Source organism: Brachypodium distachyon, chromosome 5, assembly GCF_000005505.3.
Source record: "Brachypodium distachyon strain Bd21 chromosome 5, Brachypodium_distachyon_v3.0, whole genome shotgun sequence".
NCBI classification, from domain to species: Eukaryota; Viridiplantae; Streptophyta; class Magnoliopsida; order Poales; family Poaceae; genus Brachypodium; species Brachypodium distachyon.
The window spans coordinates 19,783,003-19,794,394 of NC_016135.3; the positions used below are offsets into that span (position 1 = coordinate 19,783,003).

The 11,392-nt window shown below is 41.3% G+C and overlaps 1 protein-coding gene across 1 annotated transcript; it reads left to right on the plus strand.

Moving 5' to 3' along the window:
• Window positions 1–546: 546 nt before the first annotated feature.
• On the plus strand, window positions 547–10,105 carry LOC100827950 (probable sphingolipid transporter spinster homolog 2). The gene is made up of 16 exons (XM_003580124.4): window positions 547–1,290; window positions 2,377–2,505; window positions 2,889–2,990; window positions 3,186–3,290; window positions 3,408–3,483; window positions 4,214–4,288; window positions 4,429–4,531; window positions 4,668–4,736; window positions 5,281–5,356; window positions 5,941–6,038; window positions 6,802–6,878; window positions 7,109–7,222; window positions 7,808–7,927; window positions 8,267–8,395; window positions 8,761–8,839; window positions 9,548–10,105. The coding sequence occupies exons 1-16, from the start codon at window positions 944–946 to the stop codon at window positions 9,667–9,669; spliced, it is 1,821 nt and encodes a 606-aa protein (XP_003580172.1). The 5' UTR covers window positions 547–943; the 3' UTR covers window positions 9,670–10,105.
• The last annotated feature ends 1,287 nt before the right edge of the window (window positions 10,106–11,392 follow it).

The following is an 11,392-nucleotide window of genomic DNA, read 5'->3' on the forward strand; positions in this document are numbered from 1 at the left end:
TGGTCCAAGATCACAATTCTTCACATGTAAAAAATTACTCCCAGGAGATGGCGAAAAGACGGAAGCGTGCCCTACCATGCATGGGAGATACCTTCGTGGAACGAACTGGAATAAACTACTGTAGTACATGGCTTCATCATGGTGCTTTTCCTTTCTGCAAATAAACTTGCAGGCGCTTAGCGGGAACGAGAGGAGGGAGGCAACACCGTATAAAGAAACTTGTAATTAGCTTCTTTTTTTGAGAAACTTGTAATTAGCTGATGCAGGGGAACGAGGTCTCTGTCGCATACTAGACAGATTTCCAAAAGAAACGATTCGTAAAAGCTTTCTAAAGGTCTCGTGAACCCGAATCTACTGTCGTATATCCTCGCCAAAAAAGGGGAGATATGGCTCAAAATTAACAGCTGTAAACACTCGTAAACGTGGATAACCACGAGCTGCTTTACATGATCAAGCATTTAAAAGCATCTTAAGAGATACCAAAGTCCAGGTAAACAAGTCCATAAACCGCACGGCCCGCTTTGCTGTCCCCACCCCTCCACTAGCACCTGTCTGTCTCCCTTTCCCCGCACCACGCTCGAGCGGAGCCAAGAGCACGAGTCCACGAGAGGAAGGGAAGCCGTGGAGCATGGAGCACGGGAGGTAGGAATCTCCCACCAGCCAGCACACACCGGCAGCAGCAAGCAATCGTGCTCCCTCGCCCCTCCGTCCTCCTTCCCCTACCAGCCAAAACGACGTTGCGTCGTCGCCTCAAACATCTTTACCGAATATTCAACCGCCTGCCACCTACCTATAATAATTTGCCAGGGCCATATTATCCGGTTTCCAGTTCCCGTCTCGTTCACAGGAGGAGTTAAACCCATGAGATATTTTCGAATCCCAGTACGGGACGATTTTTCCTTGTTGTAACTGATTTACAGGTCAACTTCGCGCATTGTTTTTTATGGGCGGATCCGACGCGACCCCAGACGCAAGGGACGACGCCCGGGTCGTGGTGGTTGTGGGATCCCCCGTCGGTGACTTCGCCTCCGATCCCCGCACTCCTACGCCTCCGCCGCCGGTCTCGACACCATCGGCGTCGGCACCGGCTGAGGCGGCGGAAGCTAAGCGGGAGTTTCCGGCCGAGGCGGCAGAAGCGGAGGGTAAACAGCAGCAGGCAGCGGCGGCGGCGGCGGCGACGACAGGGGTGCAGGCCATGGCGGTCACCGTGGTGCGAGACGTCGAGACGGGCCCGGAAGCGAGCACTAGCGGCTCCGCGGAGGAGAAGCCTTCCTGGTTCACCCCTAAGAGGTAGGAGTACTACCAACCCGGAGCATAGCGTGGTTAAGCAGCATCGTTGGTGTAGTAGGTTTGAACTGTTCGGTTGCACGCGGTTGCTGCAGAGCTCTGGGGCGTTTTGATCTAAAATTGGGGCGATTTGGTGGTATGGTTTCATGAATCTAGGTTCTCGCGAGCTCCAATTGAGCTGCCATTGCATTCGTTTGAGTTGTCTTCCAACTTTTTTGAACAAGAGCTGTTGCTCTACCTTGACTTCTGCTTTGATCCTTCAACGATGCCGGTTCAGGTGAGATGGGAGCAGGGACACTAATTTCTATGTTTCCATCTCTTTATTCGAAATTTTTATTCAGTCTCCGATTGTTGCATTCGTGACTTGTAGTTTGGGATTTGTCTGTTTTCCCACGCTGGTTTACTTTTAGTGTACTAGACCTTCGTTTTTGTACTATTCCAGCTTTGCAACTTGAGGTGGTCTAGAATATGTTTACGCCTGCGTGCGTGGGTGGAGTATTTGGTAACAGTCCTTTTTCTAGCGAGATAGGTCTAAAACTCATGAGATGTGGCAATGTGCACAGTTGAACGGCAGGTATTTCTAGCTTCTCTGAGGTTCGATGTGTTTGTTGTGTTCTGGTGGTGTCCATTATTTGTTCTCAATTTCAGCATGATGGAGGCTGGAGAGTTATTGATTTGGTTGTTCTCTTGTTGTTTAAGCTTCTGCTCTACAGCCACAGTTGATCTAGTTAGTACATTATGTGCTCACTATGGCTCCGAATTTGTAGTTTTGAGCCACTCCAACGTGAATTTAGAGAAATTCGAGGGGGTGGTGATGGCCATGATGCAACGCCAATAGTTCAGGTTGTGTGATCTTTGAGTTTCAAAACATGTTCTTCCTGCAGATCGCAGTAGCAGTTTGGTACTATATGTGCTCAACATGCCCCTGAGCGTTGCTATCTGAATTTCTCCAATAATTCCATGCCATATGTCTTAATTTATGCAGATAGTGTGCCATACTAGTGTTTGTGTCTTCAAGTTATGTCTTCTCATTGTAAAGGATTAGCCCATCTATGTACTGTTTGAGTTAATTATTTTGTATGACTGCAGATTACTTGTGATGTTCTGCATCATCAACATGCTAAATTATGTTGACCGAGGAGTAATAGCAAGTAATGGTGTTAATGGCAGCCGTGGCAGTTGTTCTGGTGGCACATGCACATCAGGTTCTGGAATTCAGTAAGCCCAGCAGAAACTTTTTTACAAGATTTGTCTTTAAATCTTTGTTTACAGCCTTTTTTTTTGTCTTAATACACTTGCTGCCTGTCTTCTTAATACACTTGCTTGCATGTCTTGGCCATTTATCTCATTATTAAATGAAAACCTAGATCAGGGGAAATGCTAATATAATTGCATTCTTTGCAAATTTGCAAGCTTCAAATCTTATGCAAATTCTTTTACTCTTTTATATCTTCTCCTGTTTTGCTTTCTGCCTGCCATCCCAATCTGTCTTCATTTAATTGTAATTTGAACAGTTTCTCATTAATCTCAGTCGGCCATCTTAGTTTATGATGATATCTTTTGTTTATCCGATTGCCCTTACGATGCCATGTTGTCTACAGGGGTGACTTCAATCTTAACAATTTTGAAGATGGAGTGTTGTCCTCAGCATTTATGGTAGGGTTGTTGGTGGCTTCGCCGATATTTGCGTCATTGGCAAAAATGTTAGTGTTCTATGGGTTCTTTTATTTAATATGTACCATAACTTCACTCATTGCAGTAGGAAAGCATATGGACAAACAGTGTTCTTCAAAGAACAATACACGTTACGGATTAACTAATCTTTTGTAGTATGTTCTGATGTGAGCTTTTCGGGTTGTTATTTTCAGGCATGTGATTGATTTTTCCTTTCCTTGCAGACACAATCCTTTCAGGCTTATCGGTGTTGGATTGTTAGTCTGGACTATTGCAACAGCTGGTTGTGGGTGCTCATTTGATTTCTGGTCGATTACTATATGTCGCATGTAAGTGCATTCTACTTTGTCATTGTGAGTGATATGTTGATGTTTCGGATCTGTGTTATTATATTTTAAAAACATATGCTTCTCTAATCCTCAGTTCTCCATCATATTGCTAATTAGGTTGGTTGGTGTTGGTGAAGCTTCATTTATAAGTCTCGCAGCTCCATTCATTGATGACAATGCACCTGTTGCACAGGTCCTGTTATTCTTGCAATGCCTTTAAATTTTCTCTTAACACTGATTTCCACACGTATGTGAACAGATCTTATTGTTGCTTGGCTTCGCTATACCCAAGTCCTAACATACACCTACATCCATCTAGGAAATAGTCTACATATGTGAAGTATTCTTCAGACATTTTTCTGTTAGATAACACATATTTATTATATTGATTACATGTCAAGGATATGCATGATGTTACTCCATAAACAGAATTAACCAATTACCAAATCCATGTAACAGACAAAATTCAACAGGGGCCACTCAAAATATGTTAATCAATACAGCACTAATGGTGTTGTGATTGAGTAGTATAATTGATCTCAGGCCCTGTTTGTTTGGGCTTCAGCTTCAGCTTTTGGTGCTTCTAACAATCTCAAAAGCACTTCTCCTGTTTACACATGAGAAGTGCTTTTGAGATTGTTAGCACAGGAGAAGTGCTTTTGAGATTGTTAGAAGCACCAAAAGCTGAAGCTGAAGCCCAAACAAACAGGGCCTCACTGTATTGACCTGATTAGTTTAGTTAAAGAATTCTTCGCCAATTGCTTCTAGGTCTTGAATTAGGTGAAATCTCCTTGAATAGTTCGCACATTCATCATTATGGTGTTTGCACAGGAGGTTTTTGTTATAATAGTACTGGTGTTTTTAGTGTTTCACATCGTATCTGAGTCAACAACTAACACTGCTACTAACGTTATCGTTACCAGAAAACAGCATGGCTTGCTATGTTCTACATGTGTATACCCACTGGGATAGCGCTTGGTTATGTTTATGGTGGACTGGTAAGTCTTCTGCCACACTGTTTCTTCTTCTTTCTTAGTTTTGTATAAAGTTTTACAGGTTGGGTAACAGGTACATTATCAGTATAACCTGATCTTGTAGTATGGTCCGTTTGGTTCAAAGTTGTCTTGCATCTCGTCAGGTTGGAAAGAGACTGCATTGGCGTGCTGCTTTCTGGGGAGAGTCAATTTTGATGCTTCCTTTTGTTATTCTGGGCTTCGTGATAAAGCCACTAGAGCTCAAAGGTGCAGTTTTATTGTATGAATTATTTTGGATACCACCTACCAGAGTAGATAACACATTGTAATTTGGTACTCTGTGATCCTGACTTTCTTCCATTTGTTTTTTTTCTCTTTCGGGGGGTGGGGATCACTTTACCAGGATTTACTCACAACAAAAAGACAAAGGAGTATGGTCCAATGCTCAATCCGGAGCTTCGAGATGAGACAAGTACGTCCTTATTTATCAGTTTTCATTTGATGAGCTAATCCTTTTGCTATTCACTTAGTTTGATCCAAGAAGATATTTTTACTTACACTATCTCTCTCGTCATAACTGCTTCGATGCTCTTCCAAATGGTTAAAAGCGCAATTTAAAAGCAAGTTTAGAGCCTGATTTGCAACCACCCACTACTCTACTAACAATACTGCCTGACATTCATATGGATCTCAAACATTTTCATGGGGAAAACAATGTAAGGATAAAACTGATATTTTGCTTAGCCTGCTGACTTATTTCGACTCCCTCTTATATTTGAAATGTAAAATAGCGGCTAATGTGTTTTAGGGAAGAAAACAGTAACTAAGTTGCAATCATGCGCCCATGAAGACTTTTGTTAATTTGCTTAGGGATTGTTTACATTTCTATAAACACTTTTCTAGCTGAGTTGAATTTGCCTCCTCCTGGCTACTGGCTTGCATAACTTCGCAGAAGCTCAAGCACCAGTAAACTCTTCTTTATTCAATATCTCATTTGTTTATTCCAACTATTCCAGATAATAATGGAATAAAGCAGGGCGTGCCTGCTGGGACTGAGGGCCTAACAGAAAAGATTCCACAAAGGTTTTCCTTGTAAGCACCTCCTTCATGAGATCTTTTTTCTTTGCTTGTTACTCCCTTGCTTCCTGTTCGGTATGCAAGGCCCATCTAAAAAATTACTGTAACCAAGGACCTAATGAAGTGCTGGACCACGTATTAACAATCCCTCTCCTTCATGCATTAGCTGGTCCAAAGCTGGGTAGGATGTGCATTGGCTGGTGTGGTTTTAATCTAATTATTTCAGCATGGAGGGGAGATTGGTTTTGTAGATTGGGATTTAGGGATTTTGGAGATGGGCATTGTATACCGATCTGGAGGGAGTAGATCAGTGTCTTAATTATATATATATTTGACACCTTTATACAGTACCTTTTGTCTGTTGATGATCTAGGCATAACTAAATGTTCTAATTGCTAAATGGATGTACTCCCTCCGATCCATATTAGTTGTCGAAATATTACATGTATCTAGACGCTTTTTAGGCATAGATACATCCATATTTGGGCAAACTTGAGACAATTAATATGGATCGGAGGGAGTATTACTATTGTAAATAGATAAGCTCTCTTGTTGTTCTTAAAACAAAAATCGTTTGAATATTTCTTTTTCATCTACAGCTCCAGTTTCGGGAAGAAAGTTATGATTGAAATTGGTCACTTTGGACAAGATATGAAAGAACTTCTACAAGAGAAAGTCTATGTTATCAATGTCTTAGGTCAGATCTCCTTTTATATGCCGTGCAAATTTTGTAACTCTGTTATGTTGAGTCACTTCCCTTTTATAGGATTCAACACTATGTTATTAAGAGCACCAAACGTAGCCCTGTTATTATCATGTAGAGGTTCAGCTTCCCTCTAGTGAATTATACTCATCCCTGAATATTGAACAAGAACATATATATAAATACATTTAAAACATTTAAATATAGTTCAAACAAGTTGAACTCTGATCCAGTTTTTGTTTTCTCGTTTAAGTTAAAGCCCAATTGGTTCAACTTCTGTTGTCAGATTTGGGTAATGTTACTCTAAATCACAGGTTAAACAGTCCTGTTATGTTAGTCTCATTCTTAGCAATTTTCTGCACCAAATCATTGGAATATGTGTTAGCCATCTAGTGCCCTAATTCCTAACTCTGCAACATAAATATATTGTCTTGCAAGAAGCAGCCAAGTGCGTGGGCAGCTCCATCACTGGATTCCATTTTGTGCAGGAGCAAATAGTGTCAAGTCACTGCTTGTGAGAAGAAAACATCCTTTTAAACGAATTCTACCTGTAGATTCTTCATTCGGCACAAAAACTTAGGCAATAGGTTCTCATGTGGTACATTGCTTAGAATGGATCCTCATAGTAACAGATGTCTTTGACATCCAATTTTGAAGTTTTAATTGATACTTCTGAAACACATTTTGTCTTTATTTTTTTCTTTACAAAGAATATTCTTCTTTTGGGTTTGGACTCAATTTTCATGTGCTCTTCCAGGTTATATCGCCTACAACTTTGTCATTGGTGCCTATTCCTATTGGGGCCCTAAGGCTGGTCAGGACATCTACAAGATGGTAATCCTTTGGCACTATTTTTCTGATGAATAGGGCCACATGCCTTGGCATGTGGTTATTTGAGCGCTAATTTTATTTAGTTTATTTATGTTCTTTTTAGTAGAAATCCTGGTCTGTATGAAGTTCATAAGTCTTCTATTGTAATGCAGCATAGACGTACCACAGTATTTTATACCATCACACTTTGCCTTTCACTGGCTAACCTTTCATGTTGAACACTGTCTTACCAGGCCAGTGCAGATCTAATGTTTGGCGGGATAACAATAGTGTGTGGAATATTTGGAACCCTTGCAGGGGGGTTCATCCTGGACAAGATAGAGTCTACAATTTCTAATGCTTTCAAGGTAAGAGGAAACTTCACAAAAGTAATATTTGCATCTGTCTGCGGGTCTCCCTCCTAACATTGTAGTTTAGAAAATAACCTGCTTTTGTCAAATTGACAGATATGTTTGTCAAATGGCTTGTTGGGTGCGGTTATTGAAGCACGGACATTCACCCTCCTCTTAACTCTTTAAATCACTGACCTCTTCACGCTACAGGACATAATAATTCTAAGCCACTGACCTCTACACGACATAATAATTCTAAGCCACTGACCTCTACACGACTGTTTTTATTTGTTTCATAACGTCCGTAGTCACTAGTTAATGTCATTCCCTTGGAGCATGTGCGTTATTTTCATTGCTTGTTTGCCTTATTTTGTTCTTTATCGGAATGTCACTGGCATCATTAAGTATGCAAGGCTAATAATATTCTTGCCCACAAACCAGTCAGCGGGGTGTTGAAGATGGTGTTATATCTACTGAGTAGTATATGCCAGTCATTTAAATCTAGACCAGTGAACCTAAAGGAAGCTGTATATGCTGCTTATCTTCATAACAACTGTTTTTATGTTATGTTTACCATTCACGAGATTTCTTTTCTTGTAGCTTCTTTCTGGTGCGACTTTCCTAGGGGCAATATTTTGTTTCAGTGCATTCTGTTTCAAGAGCCTATATGGGTTCATACCCTTCTTTTCAGTTGGGGAGCTCTTGGTTTTTGCAACTCAGGTAACTTATTTGCGTTGGTTCAGATCACTTTAAATTCTACTTTCTGTTACACAGTTAAGCTTTGAATTTCTAAACTAGGGACACAAATGAATCCAACTCAAAAGTTAAGTTTTGATGTTCGTCTCGGTTAGCACTTTCGAAGATATATGGTATAGAACGTTACTCTAGATTCTAATGGGCACTGGATGCAACAAGAACAGTGTTTCTTTATACCAAGTCGCTACAATTTTTATGTTCTCCTTGTCATGCTGATAAGCATTTCAATATATGGTAAATGCACTCATCTGCCAATTTAAGTTGTGCACATATACTTAAATTACTTATTCTTTAAACTTGCAGGCCCCAGTAAACTACATATGCCTTCATTGTGTGAAACCAAGTTTGCGGCCATTGTCAATGGCTATGTCTACTGTTTCAATCCATATATTTGGTGATGTGCCTTCTTCACCTCTTGTTGGGCTGCTTCAGGTATTTGTTTGTGTTTGTTTACAATAATTCCTAATCAAAATTTACTTGCTCAGTGATTTAATTGTCCATGTTTTCAGTACGTAATCAGGACCATTCTTTCCATGTTAAATGAGATTACCCTTGTATTGCTAATATTTTATTACTGGATCATTGTCATAATGGATTTTTATGCTAATATGTTATTTTAGATACCAATATTTCTGCGGCCTCTATTATTGCCCTAGCAGATATGGGTGCATTTTAATTGCATCCAACACCACTCAGATGCTGATTACTTTTGAGTATTATATACTGCGTTGTTGATTCTTACACTGTTTTCTTAGAAAATGATACACTGTGTTTATACTGTTTGAAATTGTATGCAGGACAACATCCATAATTGGAGAGCAACAGCGCTCACGTTGACATCCATTCTCTTCATCGCGGTTATATTTTGGTTTATTGGTATGCTCTCTTAGTATAGTAATTATAACTTCTTCTTTTTCTCGAACACGCCGAGCGGCGTGTCATTTTCATTGAGAAGAAAGCGGAAGTACAAACCGGCAACACAAAAGAGCCAAAAGGCCCAAAGAAAGGAAAAAGAACCGAAAGAAAGAGAAAAAAAAGCCTTTGGCAACTATACAAGGATATCTTATGTTTTCAAATATATGAATTAAAAGAATTTATAAAGCTTGCCACTCTAGGAGCATTGTATTGTTTCAATCTATTGAGACTCCTTCCTGATAGCACATCACATGCCTGCATGCCGAGAAACCAAACCATTCTTCCTCTGAGCCACTAGCCAACTACCATGCTTTATTGTCTATTATGTGCTTGGAGGGTGAGGTTAACATGATTTGCACGAAACTAACAAAGTAGGGTCTAAATCAATTTTTACCTGCTTTGGTTGCAGATCTTCTAGCCTTATTAGTTACAGGCAATAGAATAGGTATAGGAGTCGAGTGAAATACAGCCATTGATTATTAGCAAGGAATGATGTGGTCTGGAAATTTAAGGGTGCCGGAATAGCACTAAATGGACATCATTTTTTCCGCTAGTACTAAATGGGCAGAATCATATAAATAGTGCAAATGCTCTGTGTCAGCTGACTATGATCATGAATTGTAGTGTTGCGATACTTGGCTGAAGCTGAGATATGTTCTCTGTTTGCAGGCATATTTGTCCGCAGCGTTGATCGTTTCAATGAACAGAGTGAACATGGTCTTCCTGCCGCCGAGAGATCAAACCTCAGACCATTGCTCGATGAAAGTGATGAGGCACGCACATCGCAGTGAACAGAGCGAACATGGTCTTCATGCCGCCGAGAGATCAAACCTCAGACCATTGCTCGATGAAAGCGACGAGGCGCGCATGTCCCACTGATCTGCCAAATCATCAAGTGTGGTGTTATCTTTCTTTCTTAGCCAGATTATTCCCGCCGTGCCAGTAACATGCGAAATGTAAATTTTCATGTCCATTGGCTGTACCTGTACATACAGAAAAAAAAAGTAAGAATCATTTGCTTCGTAATCTTGACTTTTGTGTACAGATTACAGATACTGCAACAGAGTACCAGAACCCCTGTAAACCAGTTTAGAAGGATTCTGTTTCCTATGTAATGACTGTTCCAAAACTATAAATTGGATAGAATGCCCATCCTCCCGGGATAACTAGTTGTACACGTTATCATCAAGGAAGGGAAAAAAGCTACTCGGGAGTAATATATTGCTAGCTACTGGAAGCACATGCTCCTCCCACCGTCTCATATTAAGTGACTTTTTCTTACATGTATTTAGACGTTTTTTAGTTATAGATACATTTATATTTAGACAAATTTTAGTCACTTAACATGAGACCGAGGGAATATAGTAAATTAGTTCAGCTGAAAGAGAAGGTTAATATGCACATGGAATTCGACAGGCAGGTCATGGTCCCAATGATTCACGTACATTTGGTAGGTCAGTGGAATGAAAACCAGCGCTCAAATTGGCGTTGTACCAGTCCAAACCTGCACAAGGGTTTTAGCGCGATCATGACGCAGAACCACTTAAGGTGGTCCAGGCTGGGCGCGACTGCAGCATGTCGCGTCTGGTGAGCCGTCAATCCTCCCGCGATGATCCAGTTGCTCAGTCTCGGCTCCACCATGACCAGACCACCACACATGCACGCAAGCAGCACCCTGCGATCCTACATGGACCATGCATGCATGCACATCTGCCGAGCTGCGCACCACATCTGCTACTAGACCACCAGTACTCAATTTGCAACTTCTATCACGACGTATTCTGCACCAAATTCATGGATTATCCTCACCATTTTCTGCATTCCTCACCTGACCTCTTATTTGACAATGACTCGAAACAACGGTCTCGTTCTGCATATCAGTTCGGCTTTCGAGTGAAAATGACGTCCTGTGTAGGCTGGTCTCCATCAACAGCAGCCAGCATCTGTTCACTTCTTTTCTTTTGGCATACTGACTTTGTTTTGGGCATGGCAGAACAAATTAGCTACAGCATCCTCATCTACCCGGGTTTGAAATACCAAAGCTTTTGACCCAAATTACAGAGGGCCTACCCGCCATGAACCAACGCCAACGCCAACTGTAAGCAGCACGACAAAAGATCGTAAACCCCGAAAGTTCTTCTCTGCGACTAATCAATGCTTCACCGGCTATAATGCTATATCATGCTCATGCCATCCCGTTTGTAGAAGACCAGTATAGTACAGGCTCCAGCAAGGAGAGCTACGAGACGCAGACCAAAGCTACCCCCATGTGCCCTGCTCCCCCATCCCCAATGTCTACATTGCACAGTACTGCACAGCACTGCTGCTGCAGTGCTCCATGTCTGCCTCCCGCAACCTGCAAGGCTGCAATGCCCTGTCCTGTGTAGACTCTAGAGCCAAGTGTTAAATTTCAGGTCTTCAAGGTTCAGATGTATTTACCTCCCAATAATTGCTTTCAGGTCTTCAAGGTTTAGAGAGCTCCTGAAAAGCTGAAACCTCATGTGCGAATCCGCC